The sequence below is a fragment of the Anas acuta genome, chromosome 1 (assembly GCF_963932015.1).
Source record: "Anas acuta chromosome 1, bAnaAcu1.1, whole genome shotgun sequence".
NCBI classification, from domain to species: Eukaryota; Metazoa; Chordata; class Aves; order Anseriformes; family Anatidae; genus Anas; species Anas acuta.
This window is the reverse complement of record NC_088979.1, coordinates 123,798,249-123,820,100: the sequence shown is the minus strand read 5'-3', so window position 1 is coordinate 123,820,100 and position 21,852 is coordinate 123,798,249. Positions and strand designations below refer to the sequence as shown.

The 21,852-nt window shown below is 42.6% G+C and overlaps 1 protein-coding gene across 4 annotated transcripts in view; it reads left to right on the top strand.

Annotated features, from left to right (window-relative positions):
* The window catches only part of CLCN1 (chloride voltage-gated channel 1), a 66,451-nt gene that overhangs the window by 8,608 nt on the left and 35,991 nt on the right, over positions 1-21,852 (top strand). Inside the window, exons 1-2 of one of the 4 annotated variants that reach the window (XR_011101834.1) lie at positions 12,987-13,417; positions 21,617-21,770. Coding sequence is in view for 2 of the 4 variants with exons in the window: in XM_068700037.1 (XP_068556138.1) it covers positions 13,211-13,417; positions 21,617-21,770 (361 nt within the window). In the remaining 2 variants the exon portion in view is untranslated. Of the gene's footprint in view, positions 1-12,986; positions 13,418-21,616; positions 21,771-21,852 lie in introns of those variants that run through there. The other 3 variants (XM_068700048.1, XM_068700037.1, XM_068700045.1) reach the window with 3 other exon arrangements.

Below are 21,852 nucleotides of genomic sequence, written 5' to 3'. Positions count from 1 at the left end.
CAAGATGCATTTTGTCTGACCGACAATTTATTTCTTGTTCTTGCTGTGGTTTAAAACTGGTAGGCAGCTAAGTACCACACAGCTGCTCTCTCACTCCCCGTCCTCCCATCCTCAGTAGGACTGGGAGTGGGGGGAGAGGGGGAGGGGAAAACGTGAAAAAAAGAAAGAAAGAAAAACTTGCAGGTTTGAGATAAGGAGAGGTTTAATTAAGGAAAAGAAAAACAAGCAAAGGCCACATGGAAGCAAAAGGAGAAAGAAAAATATTCTCTACTTCCCATCAGCAAATGATGTTCACCAACTTCTTGGGAAGCAGGGCCTCAATATGTTTAGCAGTTTCATGGGAAGACAAACAGTTTCATAACAAGTGTGTGCCCCTCCCTCCTTATTTTCCCCCAGCTGTTATTGGTGAGCATGACATCATAGGGTATGGAATATCCTTTTGTTCAGTTTAGGTCAGCTGTGCTGGCTATGTCCCCTCCCCTCCTCTTGACCACCCACAGCCTACTAGCCTTTTTTGGTGAGGCTGACACCCAGCCCCCCACAACTGCTTTTCAGGTAGCTATAGGGAGCAATAAGGTCTCACCTGAGCCTCCTCTTCTCCAGACTAAACAACCCCAGTTTCCTCAGGCGCTCCTCAGAAGACCTGTGTTCCAGGCTCTTCACCAGTTTCTCTGGACATGCTCCAGGGTCCCGATGTCCTTCTTGTACTGAGGTGCCCAAAGCTGAAGACAGTACTCAAGGTGCGGCTTCACCAGAGGGACCACAGGGGGACAATCACTTCCCTAGCCCTGCTGGCCACACTGCTTCTTATACAAGCCAGGATGCCATTGGCCTTCTTGGCCATCTGGGCACACTGCCTACTTACATGTATGCTCAGGCAAGCATCAACCAGCACCCCCAGATCTTTTTCCTCTGCATAGCTTTCCAGCCACAAAGCCCCAAGCCCGTAACACTGTATAGGGTTGTTGTGGCCAAAGTGCAGGACCCAGCACTTAGCCATGCTGAATCCCATCCCATTGGCCTCTGCCCATTGACCCATCCTGTCCAGATCCCTCTGCAGGGCCTTCCTACCCTCCAGCAGATCAATCCTTCCCCCCAGTTTGCTGTCATCTGCAAAATTACTGAGGGTGCACTCAATTCCCTCATCCAACTCATCATTAAAGATATTAAAGAGGATGAGCCCCAACACTGACCCCTGAGGAACACCACTCATGACTGGTCGCCAGCTGCATTTCACTCCACTCACCACTACTCTCTGGGCCCAGCTGTCCAGCCAGTTTTTAACTCAGCAAAGAGTGTACCTGTCTAAACCATGGGCTGCCAGCTTCTCCAGGAGAATATTGTGGGAGACCACATCAAAGGCCTTGGTAGACTACAGCAAGAGCCTTTCCCTCATCCACCAGGCAGATTACCCAGTCATAGGAGATAAGGTTGGCCAGGCAGGACTTTCTTTTCATGAACCCATGCTCATTGGGCCTGATCCCCTGCTTGTCCCACATACGTTGCATGACTGCATTCAAGATGACCTGTTCCATTACCTTTCCTGGCACCGAGGTTAGGCTGCCAGGCCTGTAGTTTCCTGGGTCCTCCTTACAACCCTTCTTATACATGGACTTCATATTAGCAAGTCCCCAGTCATCTAGGACCTCCCCTGCTGATGACCATGACCGCTGATAGGTGATGGAAAGCGGCTTGGCAATAACATCCGCCAGCTCCCTCAACACCCCCAGGTGGATCCCATCGGGCCCCATGGACTTGTGACAGTCCAGGTGGAGCAGCAGGTCTCTAACTGTTTCCAGATGAACTGTGGGGGTATCTTCTGCTCCCCATCCCAGACTTCCAGGTCAGGAGGCTCAGTACTCCAGCCTGAATTATCACTAAGGGGTAATAATCAGAGGGGTGAACAAGGTCAAGAAGTTTCCCAGTAATGTCCCTGACCCAGGCCCCACAGAAGCAGCAGACTTCCCTATGGGTAGGGTCTGGCTGACATATGGGGTGCTCTGTGCCCCTCAGAAGGGAGTCACCTATGACCATTACCCTTCTGTCTTCCTTGGTGGAAGAAGTCTTGAGGAGTGGAGTTGACTTCCTTGCCCTAGACAACATCCTGGGTGGACTTTCCCCTGCATCCTCACCACCCTGTCCCTTGAGCTCCAGGGCCTCAAACCTATTGTGTAAGGGCAGCTGGAAAGGCAAGGCATGTAATGAGGGGGTCACCTGTAACACCAAGCAGGGACCTGTTTCCATTCTTCTGCACCTCTCAAGTCCCCTCCCTCTGCCTGACAAGGCAGTAGGTCCATCACTTTTTGGGGTGTGGCACCCTCTTTGCACAAACTGCCACACCATGCCCTGTTTGCCTGCCCTGGCCACCCATGCTCCCCAGGGGCTGCCTTTGCACAAGGAGGGAGGCTTCTGGCTCCACCAGTGCCTCGTCAGCTGCCCTCACAAGGGCTGCTGGGTCCTGGAGGCTCCCTTGGCTGCCTCAAGTGGCCTCAATGTCAGAAAAGCACCTGCCCACTGCAATCCCCCACTGTGCTGTAGGGACAGGACTGCCTTGGAGCTGATCACCTGGCAAGCTGAACGCATCCTTAGCAAGTTCACTGATGGTATTAAATTGGGAGATGCTGTTGACTCTGTGGAGAAACAAGAGGCCTTATGGAGGGCTTGAAAGAGGCCTTAAAGAGGCCTCCAATCTAGATAAATTGGAGAACTGGGCAATCATCAGCAGCTTGAAGTTCAGCAAAGGAAAGTGATGGGTTCTGCACCTGGGACATAGTAATACCAAACCCAGGCACAGGCTGGGAGACAAGTGGCTGGCTCAGCAGAAAGGGGCTGATAGCTGACAGTAGGCTTAACATGAGGCACCAGTGTGCCCAGGCAGCCAAGCGAGCGTTTTGCATTGCCTTAAATGCAGCATAGCCAGCTGGTCAAAAGAGGTGATTCTCCCACTGTATTTAACATTGGTGTGGCCTCTCCTTGAATATTGTGTGCGGTTCTGGGCTGCACAATATAAAAAGGATAGTAAAATACTTGAATGCATGCAGAAGAAGGCACCAAAGACTTACAGTCTTTGGTTGGAAAGGTCTGGAAGGCATGTCCTAGGCTACGGACACTTATGTTGACTAATCTGGAAAAACAGAGTCTAAGTGGTGACCTCATTGCTCTCTGCAACTTCCTGAGCAGGGGAAATGGAAAGGGAGGTGCTGACTCTCCTCCCTGATAACAATGATAGAACATGAAGGAACGGCAATGTGCACCAGGGAAGGTTCAGACTAGATATTAGGTAAAAAAGTTTTACAGTCAGGGTGGTCAAAGACTGGAACAGGTTTCCCAGTGAGGTGGTTGATGCCCCCATGCCTGAAGAGGCTTTTGGATAATGCCCTTAATAATATGCTTTAACTTTTGGTTAGCCCTTAGGTGGTCATGCAGTTCAACTCTTTTCAGATCCCTTCCAACTGAACTATTCTAATTCTAAATGACTTATTGGGAAACTGAATTTGCTGCCATCAAGTTTATAATCAGTAGTAGAGGACAGTACACTTTGTGTACTCTGCTTTTAGTTCTGATTCCATACAGAAATAAAGCATGTTGGGAAGCTCATTTCTATTAATTGGAAATACATAAATGCCCCAGGCCAATAGAGTAAAAGAACTGCAGATTCACCTAAGCTTTGCATGAATGGCAAAGTCAAATGCAATATTAAATAGATCTCAGCTCTGCTACATACTAGTGACTAAAGAAACAGCCAGTGTAGCAAAAGAGGTTTAGTCCATAGTTACATGAAAATCTTTCTGTTGGGAATAGAATGCAAGGGTTAATTAAAGGTGAAGTTTTTCTCTTGCCTAAGCATGTGTTTTAATTCTTCATTTCAGGGTATATTATAGCTGAGGTGATCTATTGACTAGCACATGTAGGAACTTCTTAATGCTGCTTCCCTGACCTGTTGTGAACACATTCTAAGCACGACACTTGAGAAGTTAACCACATAAAGGCATGAATGTTTTTCTATCAGTTTACCTCCCAGAATGCTAAGGCCACACGTATCAGAGCTGGTGCAAGGAAGAGAATGTGACTGCCCTTTTATGCCAATCACAGTTGTGAGTCAGCTGTGAAGGCTCAGGTCAACTCTGAAAAATCTTGAACTACTGTGTGTTCTCTCTCTTCTCTATCTTTCAAAAGTTGTCTGGATTACTCTTACCCCTGTGACCCTTAAAGAGTTCCTTTTTCCTTTCGACTTACACCTTATGTTATACATACAGCTTATATATATACTTTATATATACTGCCCTTATACAGAACGATAAATGACCTGACTTCAGACTGTCTGGAAAGGGAAGACCTTTCCAAACAGGAAAGGAGAAAGGGAGAAAGAGTAAGGGAGATTAGGTCCAAGATCCTACACATTACTGACTTTTGATTAAGCAAATGCACAGTGTGACAGGCAGCATTTTTACTGCTTAGGGCTCAGGTAGTGTGGGTTATTCAAGCCCAACTGGTAGCCCTTTAACAGGCCCACAGGAAGAGTCAAAATATCTGCAAGAATTAGGCATCTTTCACTCTCCATCACTAGCCTTGAACCACTCCGTGTCACCCTCACTCTTTACAAACTGCTTTATCACTGTGGGAAACTGTTCCAATACTACAAAGGCTATAAAGCTACCCGCAGGCATAACTGTGTCAAAGAAACACCACGCTTGAAGAGCCAATCAATCACAACAGTTTAAATTTGTGAGGCGGTAACAAGAACTGCCCAGTGTACCCCCTTGGGTCAACATCTGTGAACCCTGCTCTAGTCTTTTACCAGCAATATCTTAAGGAACAGAATGCCAGGGGTGGGGCAGGTACTGGATTGACCTCGCTCACTCCAAAGAGCTAGTCCTGGGAAAGAAAAGGAAGTAATTCATATTTCCTCAGTTGGCAGCAAGATATTCAATAAATATAACCTGCTTATTATTTCTAGATGTGCTATTTCTTCCAGCCTTGTTGGTTTTATATTCTATTCAACCATCTAATTTCTGATACCTTACAAAACATGGCATCATCATAGCAAGTATGTAGTACAATTTAGTATAATGTGGTAACAAAACACGCTTAGATACTCTGGCACACCATTTCCAAATCATTTCCCAATGATTTTTGACTCTTTCACAACCTTTAGTTGTTTTTATTTCTGACATAACCCCTTTCTGTGAGTGTAGTCTTCTATCTCCTTCTCAATTTCCCAGATCAGTGTGTTTGGGTCTGTAGTAATGGGTATTATCTAAAGAGAATAGGCAATCATTAACTGATGACATTTTTGTATTGAATCTTGAGGACTATGGGATTGACACAGCCGATTCCATAACAGTACAACAGCTGACTGTTTACTTTTGAGAGTAAAGTTTCTCTTTAGTCTTCCCACAGGAACTACAGTTTCCATGTTAGAATGGGCAACAGGGCAACAAGAAGTGACAACAGCCCTCACAGAGAGTAGATGGTTGTATGGGAAGGACAACAGTCCAGTGTCAGAGGCTGTCCATGAGAAGTTGCAGTGTAGGATACAGACGCTATCTAGTCAGGAATGGCTCAACCTGATCTCCTTCCTCTGGATGTCAGGTGAAAGAAATACTGTTGAATGGTTGGAGATGGTACCAGGTATCTATTAGGGAGGGCTGACCTCCTGCCTTCATCATGATATCAGCCTCGCATTTCCAATGCAACTCTTTGGTGTAGGACAGAAGTAAAATTCACAGCCAGGGCCAGACATTCCTTAGTATTGATACTTCTGTCGAAGGCCTCTTCATAAAAATAACATTGCAGACCTGGGATCAGAACACAGGCGCTAAAGGCTTTAGCGCACTTCCAACCAGATCTGAATGTGCAGTAGCTGATTTAGTAGAATGATCATGTTCCCCAAAACTCAAGACTATAGGTCAAGAGAGGAGATAGGACTGTAATGATCACTGTGGCAAAATTCAGTATGAAACCTAAGTGTCCAAGTGGTCCTGCCACAAAGGACAACATACGTTCATCATGTCTTCTGGGTTCTTTGTGAGTAGCAACAACACTTTCTGATCTCTGCACCCTTCATATTGTTTCTTCCCACTTGTGGCAGTCAAAATTGATTCTTACTGGTAAGCATACAGCAGCTTTGTTTTAATGAGTTCCACAGAAATTTCTGCAGCCTTCATGACAAAGAGTGACTCAGCACTTCAACCTGGGTGCACTTGCTAAATGCAGTTCTTCCCTTTCATCAACACTTTCTTAAAAATCAAAGTACAGGGCTGATAAAAGAGGGAGGGAGTCCAGTGACTGTCATGCTGGCTCTCACTGTCATCCCTGTAACAACAGCCAGTGATAACAAGAAAGGTTATTTCCACGATGGAATTGCTTTGTCCTTGTTTGTGATGGATTATTTTTTTTTGGCTATCAAAAGAACTACTCTCTTCCTTCTGTTTATCTTCATCCTTATCTCATATTATTATCAAGGATTGTATGGGAAACAGTGAAGACTTGTTGCTTTGAGGCTACAAGACTACTTGTGTGCAGGAAGCTTATGTGTGCTTTTATGGGTAGCTGCATTTGGACGGAAGAAGGACAAGAGAAACGGGAAGCATAGTCAAAATTGTACAAGATTTAAAAGACTAGCTTTTATAGTAAATGGTATTTAAAAATGTTAAATGGTAGTCATAATATGTCTGTGCTATGAGTTCTATATTGACATCATTTATCTTAGCTATGACTTCTATATTGACATCATTTATCTCAGCTGAGACAGGACAGGACACACTAGTACAGTCAAAGCAAATAGTACTTGACATCCATGGAATTCATGAATAATTTATATCACTTGCACTAGTAATACAATAAAAGTGGGAAAATTCTGAAATGTAGGCAAGACACTAGTATTACAAAGAAAAGGTTCATACTTGCTTTAGACAGCCCCTTTCCTTATTTCTAGATGCATTCCTGCCTCTTTCTTTCCTAGCATTCCTGTGGCCATGCATCAAAGTTCAAAGAGCTGGCCTGCCTGAAATTTTTTTTATTATTTTTTTTTTTCTTGCATAGGCTTCTTGATCATTAGTTCCAGTATCTAACAAAGTCAAACTGTCCTTTTCAACCAGCCTGTTCTTTAGGTCCCCTATGCCAGTAGTGTGATCACATTCTCAGAGACGTTAACAGATTCTTGGAGCTCATGTCAATGTCTTTTCAAGCATTTCAAATTTGAACAAGAATCAGGAAAATTAAATCTATTTTTGCTTTTCTTGTATACCTCTAATCCTAGCCATGGCCTCCCAGAGATGTCTGTCCATACTTAAGGCCTCTTCTTCCTGCCCAAACACATCTCAATGTTCTCCTAACATGTATTTTTTTATTTTTTTTAAATTTTATATTTAACATGTATTTATTTTTATTTGGACCTTTTCACAAAGTCCAAATAATTTTATTTTATAAGTCTGTCTTCCTCCTAAACCTTTCAGCTATGATCACACTTTTTCCTAGTTGTTTGTGGTTGATGGAGGAGGCAGAAGTCTTCTCTTGCAACTAGCCAAGTCCTATACAGAATCAAGAGTCCTAGCACAGCCTGTGCCAGCCCATTGCTATACAGCTCATCACTGCATTTTCTTCCCACTCTTATGAGGTCAGTCATGCTGCTTTCAACCAGTATAACTGCATGACTGACAGATTAAATGTGTGTCTATTAATTTTACTTGTGCAACAAGCAATCTGCAGGGAAGAGGGGAAGAAAGGCATAAATTATCTATGGGAGCATGGCCTGCCTCTCACCTCTGAAGGATGCTTTTTTTTCTGGCAATAAAATACAGGACATGATGCAGGTGGCTTATTAGGGAATATTCACTATTTGGAATCAGAGCTTGTCATCTAGATAGAGATGTAAAGAGCGATTGCCCAGAGTTTGTAGACTCTCCATCCTAGAACAATAAATTCATAGGCTTGGAAGCATTCCTAATGAGTTTTGATCACTGGAGATGAACCTGCATTTCCTAGACATTCCTTAGTCTCTTCCCATAAAAATGCCTTCAAGCTGATACTTCGGATCATGTTTGTTAATGCAGCATTATTCTAGAAAATAATCAGAGATCCACTGAACCCACTTCAAACCGTGCATTGAGCATTCTTACTGACTAGCCACTGTCAAATGCATAATACAGCTGTAAAAAGTTTTGTGCTTCTCACCACCATGTAGTCTATTTTTAATTTTCATCTCTTATTTTTGATATACCTCTTTGATATTTGCATACATGCTATGCATACTTGTTCTCAGTTTATTCTAAGGCAAGGCAATCAGATCTTCCCCCATCAGCAAAGCACCTCTTGTTTTGGAGAGCCATTTTGATTTAATAGAAGCTATATGGTGCTGTAGGGTAAAGAGTCTCAGACAGAACTGAGGGTTGCAATTTAAGAGGAGCAGCTGTAGGGGAAGAGGCTTAGAAAGGAGCCCAGTCTTCCAAGTGTGAAAACAATCTCCTAGGCAACAGAGTGGGAGCACAAAATTTTAGCAGCTCAGAAAGTCACCATGTTAATTGCAACCAAGCTGGACCCGGAAGCAAGAATGTACCCTGCAAAGTCATAGTGGGTGGGGAAGTGTTTTGTATAAGCTATAACTGTATTGCTGTACTGCATGACATATATGCTTGGAGATTTCTCTATTAAAAAAAAAAAAAAAAAAAAAAAATCAAATAATCTTGTTTTTATTCTAGTAAAGACTAGTGTGTTTTTTGAATTTTGAACCCTGCTGAGCCTAACTGGAGAGCTCACCAGGACATCTACACAGATCTGTCTTTAAGTTCTGGGTGAGTTGGGGTCAGTTTATGAAACCTAATTTTGCTGTCTTCTCTTTCTTCTGGTTTTCTGTGTCTCACTCTTGCTTCTGGGTTTGTTAAATTTCTCTTTGCTTGTTCTTTTCACACTCAGGTCCAAACTGTGACCATACTGCAATGTAAGGTAAGACAATCCCAAATTAACAAGTTATCTACCCATCTCACTTCATTTTTGCCAAGTCATGGCATATCATGATCTGTTCAAGTTTCCTTCCAGGTTCATCTATTTCAACATTTACTTTAGTGGGACCTTCATGCCTCTGTTTTCCTTTAAATGTTTTACCTGGTTACAATCATGAGATCTTTTTTAAATTCTGCCTCTTTTCTGGTAACTCCATCATTCCCCTATTTAAGTTATCACATGATAATTCTCAAGATCTGCCCTTTTTCTGTCAATTCTGTTCTGTTCAGTCTGGTATTAGTCAGTCCATGTCCTCTTAAAGGTCTTCATATTAGCTTCTCACCTCTCAGTGATAAAAGTCCATAAACTTTCTGGACAACTTCTTTTTACTTTTCACTATAAACTGAACATGTCTTTCCAATTATCTTTGAGAGTTCCCTGTCATCATCTCTCCATATTCAGTCTTGTTTACAATGTGTTGTTGCACAGCTTAAATGTCTCACTTTTTCTGCTGTTCAAGCCATGGTCCATGGTATATTTATTTCTTTCACTATAAAAGAGTCTTTTCTCCATCTCCGTCTCTCTTCCTAACTCAAAGCATTCTTTCTCTCCCAGAGTTTCAACTGCAATCTATAGTATTTTAAAGCCTCCACAAGTGTCTTCTCTAATAATATGTCCCATTTAAACACCTTGCTCTCACATACAAGTCTTAAGTCCACTGTAGTCTTTTTCCTACCTTCTCACTCTTTTTTTTTTTTTTCTTCATCTGTTGCTACTGTTTGAGGCAATGTACATTTGCTGTGGCTAACTTCCTATCCCTCATCTCATCCTTCATGTCTTTCCACGCTTTCTTTGTCTCCTATTGCCTCCAGGTTTATCTCTTGTAGATTTTGTTACTGTTAAGTAGTCCTCCTTTTGTCACATTCCTCTTCTTCCTCTTTTAAAACTACTTTTTTTTCCTTTCACCTTTACAGTTTATTTTGTCTTATAACCTATCTTTTATATTGTCTGCTTCACAGCTGTATGGACCTCATGGACTAAGTTGACTGAAGCACAGAATATTATTTTTCTTTTATTCATAAATGACTGCTTTTCTATTCTGCATGGACAGTTCTGAGGAACAATAACTCTGCTTCTGCAAAGTCATCTTCTCTCAGTCTGGGGTGCTAGAGTGTTCTACATCACCATCTCCTATAATTTCTGTATACATAGTATTGATGGTAACCAAACAAGAGGTGTGATCTTTCATTCCAGAGGAAGGTGCAGTCTGTTGGTGGGCCATGAGGTTCATATACAGTGAGGCTGTGATCTGGGTAGATCTACTAGAGAAACAAAAAAAGTTCTAGTGTAAGGAGAAATCTTAGAAGTTATTATAATATCTCTGTGGGCAGGGCACAGGGGAAAATGTTAACCTTGTCACTGTTGATTAATAGCACTGGGATTTCAGGTGATAAATCTCCCTGAGACAGGACCATTAGAGAAGTGTGGGTCTTCAATCATCCCTTCCCCCATAATGTCAGAGCATTAGCTATAAAGGCTGGGGACTAAATTTCTACATCATGAAAAGCATGCAGAAGAAAGGAATAAAGGCAGAGAAAGACGAGGAGACCTGAGAGAAAACTGGGAAGAGGGAGATAGATGGCTGACTGGAGGAGAAACCTGTCAGGGGTGAGAGTTCTTCTAACATATTCTTTTCTTTTTCTTCACCTAGACCATCCTTTGGACTGTAGCTGTAGTTTTGTCCATCAGGCAAGTGTCATGCTTGAAGGAATTACCACAGAAATACACTTTGGAGTACCTGTAGGGCCTGTTATACATGAAGAAGAAACTAGTATTTGAGCAGGCTGAAAATGTGTCCCCTTGCATGCTATGGGGCAATCTAGAAACTGTCCTACTAAGGCCTTTGAAGCCTTTGTTAGTACTTTCAGCATGCTTAGATGCACGTAGGGAATTGAGAGAAGCTACATATACAGGTTAGCTGTATTTGCGACTAGTACAAGGTGCTTATTATATCTTCCTCTTTCTTTTTTCTTTTTTTTTTTTTTCTTTAACATCTTCTGACATTTCTGTGATAAGTCTCCTGAATCTGTTGGTAACCTCCTGAACAATAGTAGTACAACATTGCTGTGTCCTGCTAGAAAGGTAGTGCTAGGCCTTGGCAGTGGAAACTAAGATTTATGAGCAATAAAGAAAATGTATAAAGAGCAAGTGTGGCAGGAAATTACAGGTGATGTTTTGCGAGATTTGGCAGCAGTTACTAGGCAGCAGCAGTGCAAAGGCAGATTTGTTGGTGGTATGCTCGGTACTCTGTTCTTTTGGGACTCCAGTAATCTGAAAACATGGGCAAGACAATGGGTAGAGCTGGAGCAGTATGTTACATTAGATCAACTGTGCCATTTGGATAAAGTAAACAAGCCATTGGACCTACAAGTTCTTCTCTGAGTCCGAAACAGAAGATTTCAGAACAAGTTGAGAGTAGCTACCCTGTGTTATGAGAGGTAAAGAGTGACAAGAGAGTGGTTGCCTCCAATAGCTGCTTTGGCCCAGGACCATTCCTGTCCAGACACTGTGGCTCAGACAGGTGCCCAGGGACCGTGGGGATGCGGCTGCCACTTTTGTCTTTCAGGTTCAGCTGGTAGCAAAGCTGAGCATGCATCCCAGAGACAGGACACTGACACAATCAGTCATAAATACTGCCCTGGTCAAGGGCTTCCTTCAACAGCACTTATGCACAGGACTCAAGTAAAACAGATACAAACAGCCAAGACCCTTTCCACCTCTCTGACTGATAGAGATACAAGTTCATTAGTTAAGACACACACACAGAGCACTCTCCAGGTTCACAAGAACACACACATTCACAGATCCTCTGACTACCTGGAATAGCCCATCTGTCCATCCAGCAGTCCTGCCCAGAACTTAGGCCTGCCTTGCAGTGCACACACACACAGGAGACTGTTAATACATAATGTAAAATAAAATACACAGTTAAAATAAGACTAAATGAGAAAAATAAGATGATAGGACAAACTGTGGTGATCAGGTGCAGGGCTCAGCCAGAGAAGTGTAGTGACCAGCCCCATCAGCACTTGTTCTTGTAGGGGACTTCAACTTCCCAGATATCTGCTGGAAATACAGTACAGCTCAGAGGAAGTAGTCTAGGAGGTTCCTGGAGAGCGTGGAAGATAGCTTCCTGCCATAGCTGGATAGTGAGCCTACCAGGGGAGGTGCCCCACTAGACCTGCTGTTCACAAACAGAGAAGAACTGGTGGGAGATGTGGTGGTCAGGAGGTCTTCTTGGTCAGAGTGACCATGGCAAGGTAGAGTTCTCTATTCTTGGTGAACTCAGGAGGGGGATCAGTAAAACTGCTATCCTGGACTTCTGGAGGGCAGAATTTGAGCTGTTCAGGACACTGGTTGGCAAAGTCTCTTGAGAGGCAGTCCTGAAGGGCAGAGGAGTCCAGGAAGGCTGGGCGCTCCTCAAGAAGGAAATCTTAAAGGCTCAGGAGCATATCAACCTGAGATTAATCTCTAATGTTCTGTAGTTTAAATGGATTCTGGAATTGTCCCTTAGGGCTTGCAGGTTCTCTTGGGGACTATTGACTTAGCAAAAGTGTCTTGCAACACAGACTGTACACCCATCTTTTTTTATCTCATCATAGTTAATAGCATTGTCATCTTTATGACTGTTCCTTAGTCTTTTGGACAACTATTACCCTGAGAGAGAAAGAGAAGCCCATTGAATATTGTTTTCATTATAAATATGGCTTGCTCAGGATGGGCAGATATGAAGGAAGAGATCCTCTGGATAATCATTCCGACTTCCTCCCGTCTATTTCTGCGTCTGTATTTCTATCTCTTTCTTACAACCTTCTTTTCTCCTCTTCCCCTCCCCCTTCCCCTTCCTTCTCCTTCAGGAGTTCCCCTCTTACCCACACCTGATATTCAATCCTGGTAGAGTTAGTGCCTTTTGCTGAGATCAGACCTGGCACTGGGGAATCATGTGACAGAGGAAGGTTGCTATAAATATAGTTAAACCCTGCAATCACTGCCTTTGGTCAGGAGGAGGAGAAAGTGAGAGAGATTCAAGGAGGAGGAGGAGGAGGAGGAAGAGAAGGAGGGCCAGAGAAAAAGGGAGTGCAGGAACAGAACAAGTCAGAGTGGTCTGATGAGATTAAGAAAAGAAGAAAGGAACAGAAGAAAGTACAGAGGCTATTCTCTGGCTAGACCATGAGGTGGTTCTAGGTAAGGACCAGAGAGGCAGCTGAGCATGAGAAAGAGTAGAGACATGGAGAGCTCAGACAGTATGACGCAGGAATCCAGATCGAAGTCAGCTTTGTGGGGGGGCACACCGCAATACGACTATGTCTGCTTTGAGAAATGCACCCATTACGGGATACCCTTGGAGGCAGGACGCGAGGCCGGGGGGACAGGGGACGACCTGCACTACCTGGAGAACTCCCTCAGCCACCCACAGGTAGGGCTGGACATCTGGGATATTTGTGGCAGCTCAGGTCTCACTGGGATCACATAGGCTCCTGGGGCTCCTAGAATGGTGCTGTAGAGATCATGTCGCTCTCTATTCCCAATCCTACCAACTCTCCCTTTTTCTTGTTGACTCCCAGATAAGGCATTGATTTTCAAGGTCTTGCTTAGAATTTTGAATGAAATCAGCATTTCAAGTCACAGATTATTTCCATCTGCTATGACCCCAAAGTTAGAATGGGCAAGCTGGGATGGGGAAAATCAGCCAGATCAGTAATGTACATGTAAATGCAAAGAGAAACTGCATCTGTCTTCAGCTGCATAGTGATATTAAGTAGAGCAGGAGAAGAAATAAAAATAAAGAGAACGGTGATGTATATAGATGGGTATCCATTTGCACAGCTGTATGGACAGTCATGCAGCGCTCTGTTCTGAACAGAGAGTAAATCAAGCTTGCAGACCCATGCATGTATAATGGTAGTTTCAGTAGCTCCTCTAGGAGCTGTGAGGGATTTTCTAACCTTTAAGCTTGATCTGACTCTCACTCTGGTTCATACAGATAGTGGCTCAGAAAAATGTCTATTACATAGATGTACTCTGGTTAAGACTTCTTGTTTCATTGCCCTCTGTATCTCCTTTACCTCTCCATTTGGGACAGCCTTCTGCAAAGAGGAGGTTTTACAGCAGAGTCCTGGTGTCTTATTTCCTACCAGTCTACTCAGACTAAGCTGACATAAAAGGTCTTGGAGCAATGTAGGATTTGGTCCAGTGACGAGAGGGAGAGAGAATGTGTGAATTCATACAGGGAAAATATGAGTGGAAGTTTCTCAAATACCCCTACACAAATAATTAGGTCAGTGACTGAGGGATGGTAGAGATAAATGATTAATATCACTAATATGATTAATATCCCTAATAATTTTGTGAGCCAGTGATAGGACAAAAGACACATTTGTCACCAAGAAAATCTCTTCCAATAGATTAGCATCCTGACGAGGATTGCATATGCCATGTTGCAAAAGATGGAAATCAGTCCCATGGCCATACCCAAGAATTTCTCTTCTGAAACTGTCTAAAACATCTGAAAGTTTGCAAATGTTTCCTTTACCAAACTGTTCCAAAACCATTCCTTGTCTGATTCAGATGCAACACCCCAAACTGGTAGGTGTCTGGACGGAGGCCTGACTTGAGTAGTTCATGCTTTATTTACATTAACACAAAGCAATGGTTTGGCTGCAGTAATCACCCTAGCAGGGTGAGAATGGGGACGTGATGTGATAGAGAGGTGCATGCGCCCTGCTAGAGCTGAGCTCCCACTGGTGAGTGGATTATGCCAGGACACTGAGTCTAAGAAATATGCCCATTTTGTTACAGGAACCATTCCAGAATCAGAATCATAGAACGGTTTGAATTAGAAGGGACCTTAAAGATCATGTAGTTCCAGCTCCCTTCCACTAGGCCAGGTTGCTCAAAGCTCCATCCAACCTGGCTGTGAAAGCCTCCACAGATGGGGCATGCACAGGGCATGCACAGATGGGGCACGGAACTGGGCAGCCTGTTCCAGTGGCTCACCACCCTCATAGTAAAGACCTTCTTCCTTATATCTAGTATAAATGTACCCCTTTTTAGTTTAAAGCCATTACCCCTCATCCTATCACAACACTGCCTGATTAGAGTCCCTCCGCAGCTTTCTTATAGGCCCCTTTTAGGTATAGGAAAGCCCCTATAAAGTCTCCCTGGAGCCTTCTCCAGGCTGAACAACCCCAACTCTCTCAGCCTGTCTCCATAGGATAGGCTCTCCAGCTCCTTGATCATCTTTGTGGCCCTCCTCTGGACTCGTTCTAATAGACCCATGTTCTTCTTGTGCTGGAGGCCTCAGAGCTGAATGCAGTACTCCAGATGGGGTCTCATGAGAGCAAAGTAGAGGGGGAGAATCACCTCTCTCAACGTGTTGACTGCACTTCTTTTGATGCAGCCCAGGATACAGCTGGCTTTCTAGGCTGCAAGTGCACATCACCAGCATATATCAAGATTCTCATCAACCAACATCCACCTCCCTACACACCCCGTTCTTCTCCTCAGGTCTGCTCTCAATCAATTTCCCACCCAGCCTGTATTTGTGCTTGGGTTTGCCCTGACCGAGATGTAGGACCTTGCACTTGGCCTTGTTGAACTTCAAGAGGTTCGCACAGGCCTGTTCAGGTCCCTCTGGATGGTATCCATTCCCTCCAGCATGTCGTCTGCATCACACAGCTTGGTGTCATTGTCAGACTTGCTGAGGGTGCACTCAATCTAACTGTCCATGTCACCAACAAAGATGTTAAATAGTGCTAGACCCAATACTGACCCCTAAGGAGCACCACTAGTTACTGATCTCCACCTGGACATTGAGCCATTGACCACAAACAACTCTGAATGTAACCATCCAGCCAACTCCTTACCCACCAAGTGGTCTATTCATCAAATCATGTCTCTCCAATTTAGAGACAAGGATATCATGGGGGACAGTGTCAAATGCTTTGCACAAGTCCAGGTAAATGATGTCATTTGCTCTTCCTCTACGCACCAATGCGTTACCAATGCTGTAACCCTGTCATAGAGGGCCACCAGATTTGTCAGGCACGATCTGCCCTTAGTGAAGCTATGTTGGCTGTCACCAGTCACCTCCTTATTTTCCATGTGCCTTAGCATAGCTTCCATGAGGATCTGCTCCATGATCTTGCCAGGCACAGGTGTGAGACTGTCTGGCCTGTAGTTCCCCGTGTCTTCTTTTTTTCCCTTTTTAAAAATGGGGGTTATGTTTCCCCTCTTCCAGTGAGTGGGAACTTCACCAGACTGCTGTGACTTCACAAATATGATAGTGTGAGAAACAATCTGCAGCCAATAATCCAGGCTCAGTGAAGTAGCGTTTTTATTCATGATTGCAATGGTGGGCATCCTGGAAGCAGGAGCACACAGCAGAAGCATATCATAGCCCTAGGTCCCCTATTACCTGAAGCTTGATTCCTCCCCTGTTTCCTCATTGGCTGAGTACTACAGGTTCACAAACTACCTGATGCTTGTTACTATGCCCTGTATGTACAATTTTATTTGACCAACCTTTAATTTCTCCTTTCTTTGGGGGAGGTAAAGGGAGGGGGGAGACTGGAGGGGCCTGTGATTTTGTAGCTTCTTGATTTTGCTGATTCCGCAACTGCTTGTCTTGATTTTCTTAGCCATCCTCCTTATTTTGAGACAGTGGAACCTTCCACTGTCCCCTTATCTGCTTAACATACCCCCCACTGTTATGCCTGCACAGTCACTTTTGAATATGCAATGTTAGTGGAATTTTCCGCTGCAAAAACACAACTTTAATTCTTACAATGGACAGTGTCTTAGCAACAACATCTGCCAGTTCCCTCAGGACCCATAGATGTATCTCATTCCTCAGTTGGCATACACAAAAATATACCAATTTATATGTATCCACCCCACACACTATTCCCATATGACTAACACCAGTCTTACAAGCTGGCACAGATGACATAGGGAGGCAGTAAAACCTACCTCCATGCTCTTGCTGCCTGGCACTAGGGTTTCTTTGTATTCATCTCCAGAGAGATGCCAATCAAGCATGTAGACAATCTCCAGCACAAACAATCAGACCATAAAATGCATTCCCATACATGTCTTCAGGAAGTAACATCCCCAACAATTATGCATTTGTGAACAGAATTTTCAATCTTGAAAACAGAACGCCATATTTATAGTTTTACTGAAATATGCTCTAAAATACTGTTATATAAACAATCACGTATTTACGCATATAGATTTAAGTATGAAACTTGTATGCAGGAATCAGTTACATTCCCATATCTGTCTTCAGGAAGACAGATATTCACCATTTTACTGAAAATATGCCCTAAAAATCCTGTTATATAAACAAACACATATTTACACATGTAGGTTTATGTATGAAACTTTGTATGCAGGTATATTGCTGTAAAACAAGACTTCCTGTGCATATGTGTATTTTGCTAGCTATTAATGCACATGCAACTAAAGTATAAACATTCATACTATTGTACACATCTTGTAAAAACATGCACACGTTATTAACATGACAAGCAACAAGCTGTGCATGCTTCCATCCATTTCCATGTAGAATACCCACTAAGACTTTTTTCCTCACTATGATGTGAAAAATGGTAGAGAGAGATTCTGGTTCTGTTGTGTCAATTTCTGGTGCCAGCTGTTGCCTTCTGTTTTATACATAGGATGGAAGCTGTTTCAGACAGGATTTGTGATTTGATTGGGCTTTCTCAGGGCAAAGAACAGTGGAAACTTGGTCTTCAGCCTGGGATCTTCTGATAATAGATAGTTAAAAATAATATAGTAGATAACATAAAATAATAATTGGTAATTATAATATATACACAGTTTGGGGCAAATAAGATAACAGTAGATATATATTAGATGATATAATACACAGTGATGAAAAATTACATTCTTGTACATTGTAGGGTTTTGTTTTCTTTCTGCATGAGAAATAAGAGCCTTTCCTCAAGCAGTTCAAAACAGTGAAGTATTTAGAAGATACATTATTTGTGCCTGTAGAAAGGGTGTTAATGGCAGAGAGTGCCCTCAGCAATACACAGATGGGTGTGGTAAGAGGGATGTGTAATGATTATTTTGGCAATGCAGTATTACAGAGTAACAGACTCACATAAAGATGTAGGTGGGAAAGGATCTCTGGAGGCGGTCCTTAGTGGGTTGCTAATTTCAGTTTCCCTTCCCCAAACACAGATCTTACTGAACCTTCTACCACTGAGACCTCTACCCAACTTCTCAGACACAGACCTGCAGAAAGATGGTGGGTGGGAAGGGACTTCTGGAGGTCTCTAGGACAATACCCTGCTCACTGCAGGGCTCACTACAAGGTTGCAGGTTGTCCAAGCAAGTTCTGGAAATCTCCAAGAAGGAAGATATGGAATTCTAGGATTGGAGTATGCTGTGGAGAACATATTGTTGAGTCTGAATGGCATGAGAAATAACTTAGGCTTTGGACTGAGAGGGGAGTGCAGTTTTAAGTGGGTGCTGAGCATCAGAATAGCTCACAGAAAATTTTTGAGACTGTGGTGTTGTACATATTTTTCCTCTGAGATTCTGCGTATCTTTTCCTCAATTATGTAGGCAATGAAACTTCTCCATCTTTTTCGGGAAGAGAAACCTGTTGTTTTTATGTAAAACCTTCCTCCCTGAAAATGAATACCTGTGTTGTGCTTTCTCCCTGGATTGTTTTTTGTTGTTCCTCTCTCTCTCTGTCTCTCTCTCTCTCCCAACAGTATTTACACCCTCTGTTTTTTGTTTGTTTGTTTGTTTGTTTTGTTGTTGTTGTTGTTGTTTGTTTTGTGTTGTTGTTTTTTTTCACCATTCTCATGTTCTCACTCAGAATTTAGCCAATCTAGACATAATAGTACCTTTTCTGGCTCAACTGTCTAGATGATAATTGATACCTTTTAAAATTCTTTCCATTTTTTGTGGTGCTCAGAAACCCCATGTTCCTTGTGTCAGAGAGGTAGCATCAGAAGAACAGGACAGTGTAAGCACTACCATGCTGCAGTTTTAGTTTTATATGTCTACTAATGGAAAGAATATTTCTTGCCTAATGTCATTTTTCTAAAAGGTCATCCTCTGATTATTTTGATTCTTTCTCTGTCCCATAATTGCCTACAATCTGAAATAGTGCCAGAGTCCCAGAGAAGCAAAGCATATGTTTCAAGCACTCTTTAAGTGAGTTGAGACTAATCTGTTCTCCAGGACAAAACCTTCAGCTTTGTGTCCTGAGACTAGTTCCTTTTCTTCCACATCCTGAGTCCATCATTTTCCAGCCAGAAAGGATCAGTAAACTAGGATATGATATGAGGACTTTTACCATTCATACTACTATATTGTTATGCTGTGTTCCATCTGGGCAGGTCGAAGACTCTAATTTGAACGTGTTACTTGGCAGGGTAGTTCATAGTTTGGTTTAAATTCACAGTTTGAATTAAGCACTGTTTGGTGTAAACTCATCCCTCATGAGCATGTAAAGGAAATTAAACATTAGCTAAGGTGATATAATGATGCATTTAACTAAAATCTGTTAGTGCTTGGCATTGCTGGCTGAAATAGACACAGTGAGAGAAACAAGAAGTCTGCTATTTAGGACTGGATTCTATATGTGATAGCTTACCTTGTATATGACGGCTCGCAAGTCCTTCAAACTGGTGTTTCACTTTCCTGTGTATATTATGGGGATCAGAGCATGGCCATACTTCAGTGGTAAGAGTATGTATCACTTTATTTGTCTATGCTGCTTTGATAATAATGGGGTTAATAATTACACTAAAATATATCAGTTTCCAATCCAGTTACAGTTACAGGATAATTTAAAAAGCCTAGATGTGTGTTCTGTGAAAAAAAAAAAAAAAAAAAAAAAAAACACTACGGATTTTAAAGGGAGTTATTGCACATGATTCAAGTGTCTATTGAGACACAAAGAAGAAGGTTTTGTCCTGGAAAACAAATTAGTCTCAACTCACTTAAAGAATGCTTGATACATATGCTTTGTTTCTCTGGGACTCTGGCACTATTTCAGATTGTAGGCAATAAACTACTCAGGATCTTCAGTCATATTTGATATCTAGAAATACAGTAACTCAGAGAAGCTGGGGAATTTCTATCCTTTGAGATGCTTAGGACTTGCCCAAACAAGGTCATCAGCAGCCTGATCTGTCTTTGGAGTTAGCTTGCTATGAGTTGAGGACTGGATGAGAAACCCCCAGAGGTGCCTTACAGCTTTAAACTTTCTGTGAGTCTCTATCTGATATCAAATTCTCTTACAAATAAGTCAGCTGCATTATCCCCATTCTACAGATGAAGTTTCAGTTCATGGAAATCCCAGATGAATAGGAGCAATATCTCCTATGTTACTTAGAAAGGAGGAGAAGCAAAGCTGGCAAATAGAAGCACATGGTAGTGCTCCATATCTCTCATATGCACTGTCATCCTCCAGCTGAAGTGTCTAATTTTGCTGACTTTCCTCCTGCCACCAAAAATCTTTGAGAAGCAGATGTTATGCTGGGTAGGAAGCAGAAAGTCATGTTCTAGCAGGTGGGAAGTGCCTAGATGACAGGCCCAGCATCAGGTAGGAACCTGAGCTCTAGAAAAGTCAAAGTTTGCTCATTGAATGACATATGAAGAGGAGAAATATTCTCTGTTTTTCAAATGCACATCTTTCCCATCTACACCATGAAAGAATGAGGGAGAATAGCTGCTCCTGGGTGAATCTGATAAACAAAGAAGTGGGCATTGCCAGTATCTTTCAAATTTCCTTGAGTTTTCTTTTTTAACATGCTGGCACAACTGTCAAGTTTACTACAGATCCATGTATGAAATGTCATTGGTAAGCTCATGTAGCAACTTATGCATTGCATATTACCAAATGCATTTCAAGATTAGTATTTTATGAAAAGGACTAGATTAGGTAGTTATAAAATTCACATGAGTTGGAGATACCTGGGGATTTGGTAGGATGGTTTGGGTAAATAATGGGATGTATGTGCTACCATCAGATATTTCTGAGCTACTGCTGCTGCTTTTCTACTGCAGGCATCACTAGTGGCTGCATGCCCTGCTAAGCATTCCTTGGCAGCAGGATGAACAGATGCAGGCCATTCCTGCAACCTATTTGGTAGTGTGATACCTCTCTAAACCTTCAGAGTTGTTTTGCAGTGCTGCTGAAGTATATGAGATAACTCAAAGGTTGGCAGCCTCATGTGAACTATTTTGACCTTCTTTTTTGCTTCCAGAAAGTCTGATCAATCTCTTTCCCTTCAGACCCAAGCCTGCTCTTTCTGATGGTGTTACAAAGCAATTAGTATTCTGTGATCATAGCTTTTCGCCACACCCCCCCCCAAAAAAAAAAAAAAAAAAGATGCAATGAGAAAAGGAAAAAAATAAATATATATATATATATATATATATATATGGAGAAAAGAAGCTGCCTCTGTCTGCTCTGTCTGACACTTTCTGTGTCTCTGTCTTCCTGCCTGGGTTCATTTAAGTCCGCACCTATGACTGTTAGTAGGTATGTCTTTTCATCTTTAATGATATTTGTGAAGGAGCATTTGCCTTACCTTTTCATCTCTCTTGCTTTCTGCTCTTCTAGCTTTATGGCCAATACACAGACCAGATAACTGACTTTGCAGAGAAGGAGGCAGCAAAACTACTGAATACGAGGCAGACCCAAAAGAACAAGGAAAGACCCCTGAAACGTCAGAGTCAAGTAGATATAAAAGAAGAGCACTATTCCAAATGTCAAGGTGGGAACAATTTATGCTTGATTACTCTGTGAACAGATATTGGGAGGACCAGCCAGAGAGATGGAATTTAAGCAAGGCAAAA